Source organism: Lonchura striata, chromosome Z, assembly GCF_046129695.1.
Source record: "Lonchura striata isolate bLonStr1 chromosome Z, bLonStr1.mat, whole genome shotgun sequence".
In the NCBI taxonomy this organism is placed as follows: domain Eukaryota; kingdom Metazoa; phylum Chordata; class Aves; order Passeriformes; family Estrildidae; genus Lonchura; species Lonchura striata.
In genome coordinates this window covers 31,041,661-31,060,541 of record NC_134642.1, presented here as the reverse complement: position 1 = coordinate 31,060,541, position 18,881 = coordinate 31,041,661, and the positions used below count along the sequence as shown (strand labels likewise).

The window sequence follows — 18,881 nt, the reverse complement described above, 5'->3', positions numbered from 1 at the left end:
TGAGGCCCCGCGCCGCCACCGCCTCGGCGCTCGCCGCGCCTGCGCCGGCGGTGCGGCGCGGCCGCACGCGCCGTGACGGCGGCGCCGGGGACTCCCGCCGCGGGGGCGGGGCGCGCTCTGGGGATTCCCAGTCCCGCGCGAAACGTTCGGGAGGGTTCCCGTGACGTCACGGCGGGGGCGGAACCGGGGCCCGGCCGCTCCTGCCCGGGCTCCCGCGCGGGGCCTCTCGCGAAGCTTGCGCGTGCGCGCGCGCCGGGGAAACACTGCGGCGCGGAGCGGCGCCATTTTGAGGGAGCGAGGCGCGCGCGCGTGGGGAGCGAGGCGGCACTCGGGACACCTCCGGGACACCCCCGGGAACGGGCGTGGGGCGGACACGGAGCAGCCGGGCCGCCGCTCTCCTTCCCCCGCCGTGCTGCCTGGACTGCCCTCGGGGCCGGCAGGGAGAGCCGCCCCCGCCGGCCTGAAGGGCAGAGGAGCACTCGGCGGAGCCGCAGCGCGAGGTCGTGCCCCCCGAGAGGCGGCGTTCTGTGTGTCCGCACAGCCCGGCGCGGGCCGGCTGTGTCCCCACACCCGGGAGAGGAAGCATGCCCCGGGCCGCGCTGGGACACCGGGAAACGTCCCTGGCCCAGGTCAGCGATTCCCGCCCTGGGGCTTCCTGCACATCCGTTCAGCTTTCCCAATAAATCGAGAGGTGACCCCCCTGCTCGTTGCTCCCAGCCGCACGCCCCGTGCCCGTGGCTCCCCCGCGTGTTTGGCCGGCGCGGCGCGGCAGGAGGCGGCTCTCGCTGGCGGGCTGCGCCCCGCGTCACGCGCTCCTGCCGCCCGCCCCGCGCCGCCAGTGGAGCTGTAACCCGGGCTCTGGGGCTCGGCTCCCCGGCTCCGGCCCTGGCTGCTCCTTAGGATCCAGGTTTCTGCTTGTTTCCAAGATTCAGCCTTTTGGGTTTTGTTTGTTTTGTGTTTGTCAAGCGCCAGTCCGGATTTCATAAGGAAAAACTGATTTATTTGGTTCTTTTTACCTTAGGTTGAGTGAACGACAGAGTCAGTCCTGGATGTTTGCAGCCTTTTGCTTCAGCTGGCAGAAAAGAAAAAAGGTGGACTCTGATCTGCAGCAGTTGCTTCCCGTGAAAGGGAAGAAATACCGGACACGGTTCTGGAATTATTTGTGCGTGCTTTGTCCTGAAAAGGCCTCTGAAACAAGCGGCTGTCATATGGGAAGAGAATTGAGGAAGTCGGGAGGTTTTTTCTAGCAGTGTCGAGCACATCTCCCTTGGATTCTTTTGTCCGCATGGCATGGATACGTAGCTAAATTTATGAAGTTCTGAATACTTTAGCTGCCGAAATAAAGTGCTTTCCTCTTTTTACATACTCTTTCTCTTCTCGGCAACATTCTTTCTGAGTCAGAGGCTTAACCAGTTTTGTTAACTGCCTCCAGGTTAACTGTAGCCTGAGTCACTGTGTGGACATTGCTGAAAAGTTTCATGGCAGATTTTTTTTATTCCCTTGCTTAATTTTTGAGATTTTCTGACATAGTCTTCTCTCGTTTTGCACTGAGACCGACTTTATAAATGAAGAATTTAATAGATGTATGTTTATACTTTTTTCTTTTGTATTTTATTTAATATTTCTGTTGTAAAATATTGTTGCCCACAAGCAGTATGGAGGTATCCAGATAACTGTTTGCAAATGCCCCTGCTACCGGAAGGTAGGAAATGTTCTGCAGTTCATATGTGAAATTTGGGGTTTTGACGTCACAGTTTGTGGAGTAAAACCTATATTTATTTCACTTGGAGCTGATGCTGCATATAGTGGTATCTACATGGAATAGACAAGAGAAGAAACTCTCAGAGAAAAGAAAAGGTTTTTAAGAAAGACATTGGCAGAGTTCGTAAATAGTCTTGCAGCATCTGTAGACAAGAAGGATGGGTAGCTGATTTCTGTGAGGTCAAATCTATGTCGAACTGCCACGAATGTAGTGTCAACAGGACCTCGGGATATTATCTCAAGGAAAACAAACTGGAAAAATATAAATCACGCAACACTAGCACCTTGTGTGGTCCTCTTGAATTAGGTAAGTGTTGTAGTGTTCATAAATTGGTTTACATTTGAAAAACCATTTTATTGGTAGAACAGTTAAACCTGTAATTTTTATTGGTTAGAGGTTCTTTGGTGTTTTGTTTTTGGTTTTGGTGGTTTTTTTTGTTTTTTTTTTTTTTTGAGAATGTTGAATGTTGAAGCTGGTTAATTTTTACTTGCTGGCTTTTATAAGTAATGGAATAATTTCTTAAGAATTTGAAGAATACAGGTACAAGGAGAAATGTATAGATAAGAGTGTGATTCTTATGTGAGACTAAAAAGTAGCTATATCTAGACTAAATCCATAAGTATTTAGACTTCATGGTAATGTTGTAATCTCAACAGTGAGTGTTATTTTGTTTTGACCAAGTCAGAATAGCTTGCATGTGTCATTCCTTCCATTTGTGTTAGATGTGATTTGCAGCATTAGGGTAATAATAATATAGAGGGTTTTTTACTCTTCTTTTTTTTTTTTTTTTTTTTTTTCTTTCTTCTATTCTTTATTACACACGAAAGCCATTAGGGTTTTTTTTTACCAGAAATAATTTTGCTGTCTCTGCAGACTAGCTTATTTCTGTTTTGATATTATAAGATTGACTTCAGTGTATTTTCCTTCAGTAATGGGAATGAATTAGACTGGCTGGTCTGCAAATATAGCACTTCATAAAAAGCTCCTTCTCCTTGGAATGATTCAAAATTAAATCTAGTGGCAAATTGGCTTGTCTTCCTTGTTATTTTTAGATGTATTGTAGTTTTCTTTATCCCACAGTAATTAAATAGTTTTTAATTTTGGCATTAATGTGTTTGTAATAATTTTTTGTAGGTTTGCATTCAACAGAACTGCTACTGCCTGAAAGAAAATTAAGATGGACAGAGCAACTTAATTCAAAAGTCAGTGGTGATTTTACTGAAGTTTTCTATTCCCTACCCCACCCTGGTGATTCATAAGGCTTTAAATAATTAAAGCATTATTGGGTAGACTTTAAACTGAGTGTGTGGTAGAGGTTGCACATTTACCTCTGTTGTCGCCTTTTAAAATATTTTCGAGAGCTTCTACAATACTGAAGTATTAGTAGTAGTGAACTTATGAAAAAAAGGTTTTCTCCAAGGGCAGTGTAAAGATATTTGGGAAGATTGCATGTGTTAAAACCCTGTAGAAAAAATGTAGTTAAGTGTGTGAAACTATTTAAAAATTACTGCAGTGTATTTTAAATCCTGCAGCCTTGATATTTTGACTACAAATGAAGGACTTGCATCTTCATAAATTTTGTAAATTCTCACTCTTTCTAAAGTTCTTACCTATATGTTGTCAGTATCTAAAAGTTGAACTAGCTTCAGTTTTCTCCTTTGGATGCTCTTGCTGCTTTGTTATTTTAACTTCTGTTTCAGTTTTGTTGTTTTGAAAATATGGAAACTATGGAACTTGAGTAGGGGTCTGTTGCTGTAATCTGTGGCTATGGCTTGTGGCTCTTCTGTGTTGAGTCTATGTGTGGCTGGGTTTGACTGGTGAGCTGAGCCACTTGTTAAAGAACCAAACCAATAGAAAAGAATGATCTTGTATGTCCCTTTACTTGCATGATTTTTTTTGAAAGCATTTGGTTGATGGAGAGTTCTGGTGTGAGTGGCCATTTAATTTGGTTGTTGTCTATTGTATGTGCATGACAGTAATAGAAATATTAATTTCTTAGCTCATAGAAAAAGTGATGTGTTGCTTGTTTTTCCAAGCTATTAATTTTCAGTGCTGAGATACTTTTATTTATTTTCAAGATGCTCTCATTGAAATCAAGGAGCTACATCCCCCACTTACTATTTTGGGTGGCATCTTTTTGTAGACTCTTCTCCTTCTGGGAGTTTTAAGGAGTTTGCTTTTTAGCTTTAATAAATTAATTCTATCTTTATATATCTCTGTTTGCTGGTAGGATAATTCTTTTATTCCTTTCACAGTACTTACACTTGGGAAATTAGTAGTGTTCCACACTTAAGGGGAAAGGAGCACCCAAGATTCATAAATGCTGTGGTTGAAAGGGACAACAAAAGTCAGAGGGTCTACAAAAAAATCACTAGGTTTTATACATAAATTGCACACTTGGCATTGAAATGGGTATGTCAGTTCCTGGCCTACTGTATAAGCACACAGCTTACATGGTAGGGATAGGATACAAGGGAAGAGAAGAAGTAAGGCGAGGGAGAGAGAGAAAAAGAGATCACCAGCCCTGATTCCTAGTGTTGGCCAGGCTATGGTATGTCCTGGGATGTGCAGGCAGGGCTTGCTGGTTACCTTTTTATAGATTCCTTGCCCTGAACTTAAGGTTTTAATTTTCAATGTACATCAGTTATCTTGCATGGTCGATTCTTTGAGGCCTTTCTGGAAATGGCTTGGAGGGTTTTGGGGGATCCCTGGTGGTCTCCTTATCCCCCTATTGTCAACAGTTCATGCTTGCTTCTGTGCTGATGCTTTTGTGTCTCAGGGGACTAGAATGAAGATGTTTGTCCCTGAAGAGTGCTGTCCCACCTCTACCTGACCCCTTCTCCAGCCTCATCCTATTTACCACAAACTGTTGGTTGGCTCTGCTGTTATCCAGCTATTGCTGTTGGAGATATACATGTTAGCCCCAAATCCTAAGGGATTCTGTAGAAGTGTATTTTTTTATTTGTGTTCATATGTGTTTGGACAAGGATTCAGGAATGTTTTACAGCTGTGCCCTTGTACCCTAAACAAAATTCATACCTAGTGAGGAGAGAATGCCAAGTGTGCTGGTCCACTTTAATTTTTCCCTAGATTTTTGTTTTTCAAGTGCTTACAGTCTGTTAAATGCTTTGCAGACAACTATGAAGATAATGTCCTTGCTCCGAAGAGCTTACACTTTAAACCTTGATGTAAACATAGCTTTTGTAGTGGGATAACTGTCAGCAGGTTGTGTCTTTTACTCATGTGTTTATTCTGGTCAGTTCATAAAATGGGTACATTTGTACTTGCTAATTCTTCAGAATGGTGGAGGTTGCTCTACTGTTTGAGAAAACTGTTGGTGGAAACTTTTGTGAATAAGTACCCTTTAATCCTGCAGCAATGCTGAAACAGAATTACATCGGTAAAATGATAGAGGGAAATTGTGCAGATATTTAGCATTGTACAAGTTAATGTGCTTTGTGCTCCTTTTATTTTGTCCTCCATTCTAATGAGGTTATTCTGTTTAACATATGTGGATAGAACTGTTACCATGACAGTTCATCAATAATGTCTGAAGAAGTTGCTTTTATTTCTTTTTTTTAGTAGTAGGAATAAATTCTGTCCTTTAGAGACAAATATTTGCAGACCTTATTATAAACAGACATGAAGGAAACTTGTCACACTTTTTGTTTTGTTTTTTTCTTACTCTGTGTTTGAGTAACTGAACATGGTACCTGATGATAATGCCCTATGTGATGCTATCAACTCTTCCACAGTCTCCTCCTTTCATGTCTTGGGTAGACACAGTCCAGGAAACAGCTGAAATTGGGAGTTACCTGTTTTATATGCTCAGCATAGGGCAAGACTTCTACCTTTATCAACTGCTCCTTCTTTCTTGTGACTATTCCCAAGTGCTAAAAGAACTCCTGGTGATTTCCTACACAACATATATGCTGACTAGGGTAGTGATGTAATTCAGCTCGCACTTTAGCTTTGAATTTGAATGTTGTTAAAGGGCAGGAAATGAGCATCTACCAGGCTTTTACTAAATGGTCAGTTAATGATTTAGTGGTATCATTACACACCAAAGTGTGTTAGACTCTCAAGGAGGAGAAACCTGGCTGCAGTGAATTGAAGTTATTCAGTTGAACCTGGCTGTAAAAGTGAAGTTATTTCATGTTATGAAATAGCTTGCATTTTTTTAAGTCTTCTTGGTACAGTGCAAAAAAGAAACTTTTTTTTTGTTAAAAAGTTGTCATTATGTTATCTGAAGGACTTAGCAGCTTCATCTATATCTAAAACACTTCTTAAAGGATGTTTTGATTGTTGTGACATTTATATTTGATTCACAGAGGTAATGTTAAAACCTGTTGCCTGTGAACCATAACTGTATGTAGAAAAGGGGATGATATGATAAAAAGCAGTGCTCACATTCTAGAACCTTATGTAAAACATAAGGTGTGCTTTAGTTGGCTTATTCTCCTATAAGGAACTTGAGCACAAAATAGAAATGAAGGTGGATGATTTTTTTTTTTTTTTTTTTTTTTTTTTTTTCAGTATTCTATATTTTTCTAAGTCTCTGTAAAGGTAAGTATTAAGTGTGTGGCTGTACTAAAGAATGTGTTGGTTTTAATTGGCTAAAAAATGGACCATTATATTTTGACTCTGCATACTCCTCATACATAAGCTTAAGTGCTCAGATCTAGCAGGGGACCTTGCTCCTTCCTTAGTATGCTGCAGGAAATCTTGGTTTTAATTCTTCTTTTTAAAACATGAGACAAGAAGGTAAATTATGAATTGTATGAATATCTTCTTTTGTTCTCCTGTATTGTCCAGTAGTAGAATATATATGAGGACAATTCTGTATTGATGGTGGAGGTATCAAAACTAAAACTAGAGGTTTTACTTGCTGTCCAGTAGCATGATTGAGAAATAAGAGGCTGCAGTTGAACTGTTTCTGAGTTTTTTGTTTAATTGATGGGAGAGGCCTTCAAAAGTTCAGCTCCTTTTCCTTTCTGTTGAAGGTATGAGTCTTAGGCAATAAACTTCAGAGAACCAAAAAACTTGAGGGAATTACCATACCCCAGCCTAATCTTTCTTATAAATAGTCTTTCATTGAAATGCCACAAGGGGTGAAGTGACACTCTTTCCCTTCAGAGTGTTAAAAGTTTGGCTGTAAAGATGTAAACTTATTCTGTTGTTGTGGCTGTTCATTTATACAGAAAGAAGGAAAGAGAAAGACTCTTCAGTTGAAGTGTTTGTCATGCTTTTGCAGCAACTGATCAGTAGAAATGCTTCTAGTTTCAAAAGCTCTTAAAGCTTGTGTAAGGGTTTGAATGTTATTTTCTGTTTTAGTGACATACAAATTTGGAATAGCAAAATAACTTGAAGTTAGGTTATTTTGTTTTGTTGGAACTACATGAATCACAGAAGAGTAAGGAAGATAATGAATAAACTGTCTTTAAAAGAGGAATGAAAATTGAGGTTTATAGATTTTAAATAAAAGTATTGTTTAGACCTTATATTTAGCAACTTGATTTGAAATTAGTGCTGCTCTTAACTATAGATAGCAGAGAGGGATAACAGAGAAGGATCTCTGCTACCACTGGAAATTTTTCTTTTGACAGAAGATGTATTTTATTGCAGAAGAAAAAACTTTTGGTGGTGCAGGTTATTTTGAAGATCTGCTTAGTATGAAAAAAGCCATGAATGATCTTGTGTGGGGAAAAGGTGTGTGTAGGCTGATGAATAAGTCTTGTGATTGTAGTTTCTTTGCCTAGTTCAGACCAATACTTGGCTGTTTTCCTTTTGCTAATGATACAGAGTTGAAGCCAAAATTTGAAGCTGGCCCATGATGGGAGGACTGAAGGGCCAGTATTCTAACTACCTTGTTGGACCCTCTGAAGTTCATACATATGCTCTTGTTTGTCTTCTGATGAAATAAGAATTTGATATGTGTGCTGGAGCTCATTATCAAGGAAACAAAGCAATAACAGCAAATTGAGACGATGCATATAACCTTTTCTTTCCACACTTTCATAACAGCACTGTAGTGTGCTTTAGTTCTTATGGCTTACAACCTTCTTGTATCCCATTTATAAATATTATGCTAAAAATTACATTGACAAAGTGAGGGTGGTTTGTCAGATGTTTGTAGCTGAGAAGTGAAAAAGGGTCTCCTATGTAATTTGTGGTGTGCTGTACTTGCTGTGATAATACTCTGTGAGGCATTAGATTAAAGCTCATAGGAATGTGCCACTTAGATATGCATACATACTGACTTTAGATTCCCTTGGAAAATATAAATGTGTATATCATATCAGTGCTTTTAATATTTATTCTGTTTGAGGTTTTCTCTGTGCAAATCAATTTTTAGTAGATTAAATTTTTAAAATCTAGAAGTTTTGGCTATTTTACTGTATTATTGGTTGTTTTCTTTTTCCTTATTATAGTAATGTCACTCTTTTATCTGTTTCTTCAAGTTGGGACATTATGAAAAAGGAAAGCTGGTTTTATTTATTTTCACAGTTCAGACAGTGTTACCAAATGTACTGTTTTTTTTTATTCTCACAGTTCAGACAGATAGTGTTACCAAATGTATCTTATCTATAGTAACGAAACCTATTTTAAGTCCTGAGGATGAGTTTCTGAGCTAGAGAAATACTTCATTTTGTTCACTGGAAGAGACTTCCCTAAGGTTGGAGATCTATTCAATACCAGTGGGACTGTCTCTTCCAGCTGAATACTGGTTAGACAAGTTAAACAATGCCCTTAAGATTGGGTGGAGACCATCTCTGGTCTCATGTCCTTGTCATCTTCAAGTTCTGCTGTGCCTTTTTTTCTCTACCCTCAGTGAAGAAAGAATCAGGTTAGGGAACAGTTAAAGAAAGTTGTAAGTCCATGGGGCTTGACAGGATGGTTCCATGATGGGTGTTCCGTTCTTCCATGAGAGCTGTTGTTATTGCAAAGCCATTTTTGAGAGGTCTAATGGTCATTGGGATGGGTTCTTGAGTAAGAGAAGAGAGCAAATACTAATTTTGTCATCTGGGAGGATGAAAAGGAGAATCCAGGGAACTACAGGCCAGTCATCCTCACTTCAGTCAATGGGAAGGTTGTGCACCAGCTGATCCTGGAAACATGTTTCCAAACGTGGTGGACAGGAAGGCGAGTGAGAGCAATCAGAATGGCTTTGTGAAGGGGATGTCACACTTCAGCAAGCTTTAAAATGAGGTGACTAGCTTGGTAGATGAACAGAGAGGAATGGATGGTGTTTATTTTGACCTCAGTAAGGCTTTTGACATTGTCTTCAATGACATTGTCAGGGGAAAGGTGACAAGTACGTATGCGAAAGTGAGCAGTGAGGTTGTATTCAGAACTGTCTGAATGGTGAGGCACAGGTTCTCAGAGATGCAGTCAGTGGCACAAAGGCCATTTGGAAGAAGCTGTTCCAGTGTACCCTGGGACAGGGTTCAGTACTGGAGCCCCTGCTATTGAGCATCTTCATTGAAGTCCTGGACAGTAGGGTAGGGTTTACCCTCAACAAGTGTGCATAATAATATAAGATGGGGAGAGCTGGCTGATGCACACGCTTGATGTTTGGTCTGCTGTGTGGAAGAATGTGGATAGAAGATCCTCATGAAGCAAAGGGAAAGTGTGGATTTTTTTGGAATTGCAGCTGCATATGCCAGCTAGAGAGAAGGACCTGGGGGTCTTGTTGAACAGCAGTCCAACCATGAGCTAGCAGTGGGTCCCTGTAAGGAGTAAAGTGAAAATCTCTCTGGCAGCATTAGGAAGAGTGTTGTGCTCAAGTCAAGGGGAGTTCGGCTTTGTCCCATGTGCAGCCTTGGTGAGGCCACAGGCGGACTGTGTCACCTTTCTAGGATGTGTAGTACTGTTACAGGCTCCCTGATACAAGAAAGGGTGAGACATGGTGGAGAGAGTTCAGTAAATGACCATGAAAATGATAAAGACACCTCAGTATCTTTCCAATGGTCAGAGGCTGATACTTGGTTTGAAGTTCTAGGGAGGTAAAAGTTGGCCATTAGTCTTGGATTGAAATTTAGGGAGGTATTGGCCATTAGTCCTTCAGAGTTTTCTTTGGATGTTTTATTTTAATTTTTCAGAAGGTTCTTTCAATATTTAAAATCAGTAAGTCTTTAAACTCACTTCTCTTGTAGAGCTGTGTGAAGATGCAAATGATGAGGAAGACTTTAGTTTTGTTAATACTATTGATGGGACTAGAGACTCTAGGTACAAGAGTACTGGAGTCCCAAATGGTTTGATTTAATCTGCTTTTTCTGCCCTGCCATCTTGCAGTATATCAGAAGGTGATTTCTTTTGCTCTGCCATCTATTACCTCTTCTGTTGACCTACACAGACAGTGTAGAGATTGTCTCCAACTCAATTCTCACAACAGTTACTTTTCCAGTTCCTGTATTGTGCTCTTCCAGAGATGCTCTGTGGCTATTTTCAGTGTTGTGTAAGTCTTAGAGGGAGATTTTTTTTAATGCTGTAAAGATTTGATGAATACAATTAAAACTAGAAGAAATTCTGGGTAAAGGATTGTCTTTAAAATGGTCCACAAGTGATCAGGTGAATTATGTTTTTGTGTAACCAGTTTATTCTAGACCTCAGTAGCCTTTGTTTTCATGATATATTTGAGGCCAGATTAAATACTTTTGTCAAGGAATTTGCTGGTCTATTGTGTTGTCAGAAGCCGTACAGAAGATGTGATACGAGTTTCTACTACATAAAAGTAGTCTGCTTACACAGTAAATTTTCCAGAGTTTGAGCTGAAGACTTTCATATTTTATTTTTAAAAATTATTTTTATTTTTACTTTATTTGTAATTTATTCTTAGTTTAGCTTATTTTTATTTTATTTTATTTTTAAAATTTTATTTCTTTAAAAGCTTTGTCTGTGCTAAGTGTTTTCAGTGCTTTATAGATGCCTGGCAAGGGGGAAAAATAGTCTAGGTCTGTCTTCATGTCTTATCCTTTTTCTTTATAATGTTTGGCAGCACAACTGCTTCCTAGTGTAGTGCTGTATTTAAGTGAGGTAGTACATGCACACAATTCTGTCTGTAGTGGCTCTGCAGTTACCCTGTACTGAGTCTGATATGTGACTGCAGTATATTCCCATTTTTTTGTGCTACGCAGAGATACAATCTGGAGTTACAAATGCTTGCTCCAGTTCTGCATTGTGCTTAGCCTGTGGTGTTCTTGGTCTTCATTAGTGGTTAGAAAGTAGTGCCACGTACTGCCAGTCTGCCTGCTTTGTGGAATTGCCCCAGAGTGAAGGTAATGAAATCCATGACAGTGGTGGCAGCAGTCCCAAATTTAGCACAAATGGTGTGAGAATGAGCAAGCATTTTGTTCTGTTCGTGTCCTCCACCTCCCCCCAATAAATAAAGAGAGGAGAAAAAAAACAAGTGTTAAAATAAATTAATTTTTACTGCTTATTAAAATGCAACAAATTGTGTTTGTTAAAGCCAAGATGTACTCTATAACACTATTTCAGCTAGTTTGTTTATCTAGATCTCCTTGATCTGTATTATGAACAAACTTTGTAAATGAAACTTAAATGTTAGTAAGTTTGCTTGTCCCAGGAATAGTGAATGGTTGCAGATAAGGTGAAAATTTTAATATTAATAGGAAGTTTGAGGAAGCACTATGCTAAAGTAATCTGAAAGCAGGCTAATCTGAAAGTTTATGAATAGAAGGGTGTTCTCTGCTTTCGTATTGTGTCAAATTCTATTTGTGTTATTGCAGAAAAAACCAAAATTTTACTTATATTTTAGTTGTAACGGGTGTTCTTTGTGCTTAAAAGGTTAGTTTTTTAAAATGTATATTGATTTCAAATAGGAGGGGAGAGAAAAAAGTTGCTGGAGAGATATCACACTTGTCTTGTTGGCACTGAAAATAGGGAAGAAGTGGATTAGCTTTTACAGTGTTACCTTTGTGTAATGTGTCATCCTGCATGTTGAACTTTTTTAGTTACAATCACTGGGATCTGATTTAGAAGTGTCATAGAAATCGACAGTTTCAATACTTGTCTAAGTCTTAAAGCTATTTCAGAATATTGGTCTTTAGATCTTCAGGATCATGTGTCTGTCCACCTTCAATCTACTGTAATTGATACTCTGTGGTTCTTGTGGTGTTTTGGATTAACACATCTCCTTTCTTGCTGAAATTTTCTCTTCTAGATGTTCATAACCACATTTTTAAATACAGTTTATGTCTTCATTTTGTGCGGCAAAGTAAGCCAGATAGTTTCCTTAGACTTTTCATGACCCTGATCCCTGAAATAGTTTGTTATTGCACCAAGAAAAATCTTGAAAACCTGTGTTGTTATTCTTAAGTGTGATTTCACTTCTTCTGTGTGAATATAAAAGGAAAAATGTAGTAGTGTGAGGAAAATTGGCAATAGCCTTTAATATTTGATTTTTTCATTTAATTTGGTAAGGACAAGATAAACCAATGGTACTTGTTTTAGCTTAATTTTTGTTGTTTTTGCAGGTTTGGGTATTGACTCTAGGTGTTGTTTCTTAGCCTTTTCCCAGAAGTCTTGACGCCTGATTCGTGCAGTAGCTTTCTGATTCCCTTTCATAGTGTATTGCTTATTTTTGTAAAACGGAGACTGTACATCAATTTTTCCCAGATGCAATGCAGATAACACAAATTTGTTTAGAATATAGACTTTCCTACAGGTTTACAACTGATGGGAAATAGTTCTGTCACAAAAGAAGCTTGTTGACTTAATCATAAAAAAAGCGCAGCCCAACCTTTTCTGTGTGGTGGTTGAGTATATTTGGTGCAGTGTTCTTATTTCAACTGCAAATATAGCTCATAGTAGATGACTGAGTAATATTTATGGCAAATCTCTTCACTGTATGTCATTTGGAACCAGCTGTTTGTTACTCCTTGGCAGTCGCTGCCTTATTATTGAAGATCATACTTAAAAAACTTGAGAATTAAATTTTATTTACTTGAATATTGGATTAATTACTGCATGTTACTTAAAGCAAAATTCTTTATATACTTCTTTCAAATCCCCTCCTCAAGATGTAAAACTTAAGAACATGATTTCTTTCTTTGCTCTAAACTATTCTGTTATCCACAATACAGCAACACATTACTTCTGTCTAAATTCACGGGCTACAGAAGACTTTTGTTACTGAGGTCACTAAGGTCACTGCACATTACTTGGATTGGTCACAAGTGGCTATTGCTGAGATGAGGCAATAGTTTGACCAGTCTGACTAAAGACTTTTAAATGTATTTGTGTGTTAATAGTATGAGGACAGCAGTATTTCAGTATCTTTTCTTACCTTTCTAGAATTGTGCAGCTCTGCTTCAGCAGCTGAGAGTCTGAGCCAAGTTAGCTTTTGCTGCAGTTTGGTTGAAGAGTGGCAGATCTGTGCTAATAGAGAATGGTGGTTTAAACATTCATGATAAATTTTGGGCCTGCTCTTTTGTTACCAAGAGAGATTCTGAAAGCCCTGAATTGTATTTGAATCTGTGGTGTTTACCTCACTAAGTTTACTTCTCATAGCTGTGTTAATGGTGAGAGTGCATCAGCTGCTCTATTAGTGTTACAGAACAGTATTTGTGTGGTGTGTATGCAAGAAAAAACTTGCTAGTAGACACACAGTTTCAAGTCAGTGTAATAAAAGCAATTTTATGCTACTGACACTCATTCTATTAAAATACTTTAAATGTTGTTTTTGTTTAATTTAGAAGTAGTAGGTAGTATGTATCTGAATAAAAACTGCAAATGCTTTAGTGGACACAGAATGCAGATGCATATCTGACTCTCTTGGGTAGCTTAGGTAGAAGACCTGAATAGCAGGGAAAAAAGGTAGAAAGAACCTTTTTAGTGTTAGAATGTGTTGCTGAATAATTTTCTAGTTGTCGGTTCAGCTTCAGTTGGAAAACAAGCAAGAAACACACTAATGTTGGCAGCCAAGATGATCACAAAGGGTTTAAGCATAGTAAATCCTGCCTGTGGCATTAGAGGTGCCTTGCTGACATCCCATTCTTATGTTTTTTGATTTGTTTTCAGTTTATCAAAAATACTTTCCTGGGAATGAATAGTATCCTAGAGCTATCAATTACGTGTCAGATCATTTAAATAGAGATCATGCTTATAATAAAATCTTTTCTATCTATAGGAGAAACCTGTTGGCAACATCAGAAAGCTAGCAGCTGTTAGAATGTTTATGAAACCTGGTAAAATATGGAACTAGTACCTTTAAGCTGGGTAGGCTATGTCCTCTAATGCAGTTTAAAAATACCTTTTCCTGACCTGCCCATTGTTTCCCAGTTTAATTATGCCTGAGATGTTTGTGCCTATTCAAAGTTAGAAAGGTTTAATAATGAAAGAACTCTCTGTTCCCATGTCTAATTGCTAGACCAGGCATATGTACAATTTGGTGAAAGAAAATGTTTTCTTCACTTTGGTATGGAATATCCCCAGGAGTTGTCTTTCATGTTAATGCTTAACTGCAAACTCCTGAGTTTGGTCAGGTAATGTTCTAGAAATACGTCTGTGTTTTTATTCTTCTTGGTTTTTTTAATTAAAACTATTTGGAAGAATTAGCCCTAAAAGTTTGTCTTTTATGGGTTTATTGAAACTTATATATATATTCTTTTGCTGATTTGGCTCGGAGTATTGTGTAGTTTTGGCCCATGTCTCTCTTTACCATTTAAGTTTATTTCTTTTTAAGAAAAAGATCGACTCATCTGACAGAGCAGCACTATCAAAAAATTTTAAAGCTTTTTTAGCTGAGAATGAGGAAAGTTTGAATCTGCTTCTAGAAAAAATTTTGCATGAAGAAATAGGCAGACAGTGTCAGTGAGCTGTGGGAAGAGGTCTTTATGCAAAATACCTTTTCCAGTTCATGGATACTTGGTGATCGATCACCCAGTCTTTTGTGCAAAGGATAAAAGGTAAGTATGTTATGAGTTAATAACAAACTCTTCTCATGACAGTTGCATAAATGATGTTAGGAAGCTTGACTAGTTTTCTAACAACAGTAAGATAAATCTATTAAGTTACATTGTTAGTGGATTTTCTGTCCTGTACTTAATAGCTGATGCACCAATAACTGGTGATATTTTGTGGAATCTTTATATTCTTACTTGGGGTAAGCCTAATCTTACTCATTATTTTTCAGACTGTAATTGCCTCAGTCTGAAGACTTTGTTGTTGTTGCATTAATCTTTCAGTACTGAAAATGTGTCTTGATAATTTCTGAAAATACCATGATTATTCTGCTTGAGGATGAGAACTGTGTCTAAGTGAATCTGAAATCTGCTCAGATTTGTTGTTTCTTAATTTAACATCTGTTGGTTCTTTTGTAAACATATGCCCTTTTGTATACTGTTGCTGAATGGGATATATCAGTAAAAATGAACATGATTCCTTTTAGAAAGAGAAGCCATTTCTGTGATGGCTCATTGACTCCAGAATTTTGTTAATTTATATTTTACTAGTTTGATATAACTGGAAATACTTAGAAAAAGTCTCTGTATTTTTGTTGAAGTTGGTGTAGGAAGGAGTTGAATGACTTCAGCAGAGTAATTTAAAGTTAGTTATTTGGATGAGGCATACCTTTAACCTTGTCTGTATTTAACTGAAATAATTTTACATCCTACCTTACAATTTATCTATAGTATTGGATGTATCCAAAAACTTAGGGGTGAGCTCACGTCGCTAAAAACAAACAGCAGGTCAACTAAATACAGTTTTACACTAAGTTAAATCTAACAAATCTATTAGACTTCCACTTAGAAACTGGAACAGTCTTGCCTGTTGGTGGAGATTTGCAGTAGTCTGCAATATTCTGGTTCAGGGCAGAGAACACCATAATTATGAGTTAGCAAGTTCAGATTCCACATTTCTTACTAATACATTACAGCAGCCGTAGATTAAAATTAATTAAACTGTGCTCAATAACAGATTTGCACTCTCCGGTCCAGAGATGTGGAATTCACATTTATTTGGCCTCCCTATAGAATGTGTGAGGGTGTTCATTATGTTTTCACTAGCTAGATTGCTAATAGGTTGTATATCATACTTGAAAAATTTTTGAGTCATTGACCATTTTGCAGTACTTAGCTGCAGAGCAGCTAGTTCAGTTGCCCTATATAATTCAGGAAGTGTTTAATCAATTTTTTTCTTGTCTGTGCTACAGTTCAGCTTCGGCTAATATAGTTCACATTACCTTGCATTCTCTTGCTCATTGAGAAGTATTTTCTTACCTGTGAGAAGAGTGTAGGGTAGAAAAAGTATTTGTGGGTTTTAATTGTAAACCATTACATTCTTTGGACCGTGTTCAAACTAGAGAATTTTACTGGATTTTGACACTTTGGACGAGTACACTCTGTTTCCATTGAAGCTAGAGACACTGAGTTTTGCAATGAGCCCAAGTATGTAGGTTTTCCATAAGGAACTTTCATATGGCCACTGAGACTAACTGTTAGGGATTAATTTAAAAAAATCAGCTTCTAGGAAGCTAATAAAATAGCATGCCAAATCCCTTCTAGATAGTACTAGAATGTATTTCAGTACTAGAATGTATTTCTAGCTAGTTTTGCCATACTATTCTGGATCAGACCTTACACAAGATGCTTCATCCCATTTATAGGAGGAAATAAAGGAAGAAATGTTACATTTATATTTTCCTAATTCCTGTGATATATTTTATTGATGTGACACTTTAGTAGTAAAACACAGTTCTGATGCTTTAAATGAGATAATGATAGTTAGATTCTAAATCAGATCTGTGAGGAAAATTACATGGGAAAACAGAAGAGAAATACTGAACAGAATACAAGAAGTGTAATCCCCTTGTAACATAAGCATCTGAAAGGACTCATTTATTTTCTTCTGATTACAGGGACTTGTCATGAGGTGCTAAGCCTTTTTTCATTGATTTGGAGAGACTGGACCTAAATGGCGCAGCATGACTTTGCTCCAGCCTGGCTTAATTTTCCTACTCCACCATCATCAACAAAGGTATGTTTCATATTGCTTCGAAAAAGCACTCTCATTATTAGGGAAGTTTAAATGTTGCAACCTCAATCACAGTAAAAATGCAAATCTCTTCATGAATACTGTGATGACAGATGACTCTAGTGGAGATTTTTGCTTGAGCAGCTTAGTTTGTAGAGAGACGCACATATCTGGCCTTGGCTGTGGTAGGTTTAGGATTGCCTTTCTCGGTCGTTTAAAATTAATTATTGTGTTCTGTGATAGAAGTACCAAGATAGAGCATGTACTTGATGTTCTTGCTTCTGATTTTTAATTGTGTCCTGTAAATTTTAAACGAGTATTATTTTCAAGTGATCCAAGTGATTAAAAATATGCTTTTTTAGACTTTCTGAAATGGCTCTGCAGTTGATGATGGAATGCTTGTTGCTACTGGTGGAGTGTGGTGCTTTCATACTGTTAGGTATCTTCATTCTGGTTGTTTCATTTAGACTACTGTTACAGCTAGACTAATGGGACAGCTTTGAAATGGGAAATAATAATATCTTAATTGTTAGAATTAGTAAATATTCCTGGAAGTCTTGAGTATATATATCTCAGAAATGTTTTTTCTACTCTTTCTTAATTTGTGCAAGTGCAGAAGCAGAGTCAACAGTGAATATTAAAACTCCTGTTATCTGCTTCCCTATTTGTAGACCTATCTTCTTTATTACAGTTTGAATTCAATATTTGTATCTGCTGTTATGAGAATTGTTTTGCTTTTCTTTAATATATAAACTTTGTGCAATCTTTCATCTCCATGGAAAATGCTTAGCCTTGAGAAACTTATGGCAGTAGGCTTGTGGTATTGTTAAATGCACAGATAGATGGCAGTGTTAATTGTATTCCTAATGTTTTGATTCTGTATGTCTACACAAACATAAACACTTTTTTTTTTTTTTGTCAGATCATTGAATGTCCTTATTTATATTACTCTGTTTATATCCCTTCTACCCTGACCTAGCTAGATTGTTTGTTTAGTATAGGCTGTTTTTGGGAACATAAAGCCTATCTATTCCAGGACACATAATGTCTGAAAATCTAAATAAAGAATCAGTCTCTTTGTTTCCATTCTCTGTGATTTCTGATGCATTTCAGCTCTTTTGATCTGATTTTTTTCAATGTAATATGTTTTAAATTGGAAAAGTATTTGGAGCTTAATTTGTTAATGTGTCACAATTGCAAAACAATCTTTACTACATATTTAGAGTCTGCTGCAAGAGCTTTACCTGCATGCTTTATGTGCCAATATATCAGGATAAAACAAAGTTCTAGAAGTACTCTAGCACCACTAGAATATATCTTAGGTATGGGTTGTATTTGTCACCTCATTTCTGAATTGTGTGAAAATTTGTTGCAAGTATATTTTTCCTGTTCTCTTCCATGATTCTTTGCCTCATGGAGTTTAGATTTTCTTCTCTTTCAAAAACTCCATGTTGTATGTGTAACTCTGTTGTAATATATGTGTGCCATTATTAGAATGCACCTTATTTCCCTGTATTACCTGCTCCCTCAATGATGAGCATTCTGATACACAGCACATTTGGATTTTAAGTGCTTGAAAAGTCTGTTTGTAGTTCTTAGTTTACAGAATAAGACTTGTGATTCCTCCACAAGACAGGTTGCAAGTTTTGTGAGTCCCTGTCCCCTCTGTTTCCTAAAGAGACTTATTTTCTGCTATCAAAAAAGCAGAAGAAAGCAGCAGGTAACAGGGATGGAGATGAAGAGGAAGAAAATAAGGAAGGCAAGATGTCTCATGTTCCGTGCAGAATGGAGCTGGGGTGAAGCTATGGTATCAACAACATTTAGACATTTTAAACATTTGAGAATTAGAAACTGAGCTTGGTCAATTTTTGTATTGCTGAAGTGTAATAATTTTCAGGGATTACACCTACAGGACCCTGATTTTCCTCTTGAGCCCTTGGTAGCTGAGGTGTTTTTCCTTGCTCAAGGCTGGAATTACAGAAACCTGCTACCAGGAAACTGTGATTTTAAATGAGCTTTGTAATGTGACATACAGATTATAGCTTGATTGAAATCTGTCTCGTCTATTGCTGCTGATTTCTGTTTAACAGCAAGCTTTCCTCATCTCTCTGTCAACTACACA

The 18,881-nt window shown here is 38.0% G+C and overlaps 1 protein-coding gene across 3 annotated transcripts in view; it reads left to right on the top strand.

Annotated features, from left to right (window-relative positions):
• The first annotated feature begins 327 nt into the window (after positions 1 to 327).
• The window catches only part of GPBP1 (GC-rich promoter binding protein 1), a 35,371-nt gene continuing 16,817 nt past the window's right edge, over positions 328 to 18,881 (top strand). For 2 of the 3 annotated variants that reach the window (XM_077790241.1, XM_021534333.2), the window contains exons 1-4: positions 820 to 907; positions 1,022 to 2,068; positions 2,897 to 2,964; positions 16,644 to 16,762. In XM_077790241.1, the coding sequence (XP_077646367.1) occupies positions 16,700 to 16,762 (63 nt within the window). In that variant the 5' untranslated portion in view covers positions 820 to 907; positions 1,022 to 2,068; positions 2,897 to 2,964; positions 16,644 to 16,699. Of the gene's footprint in view, positions 630 to 819; positions 908 to 1,021; positions 2,069 to 2,896; positions 2,965 to 16,643; positions 16,763 to 18,881 lie in introns of those variants that run through there. The other variant, XM_021534332.3, reaches the window with a different exon arrangement.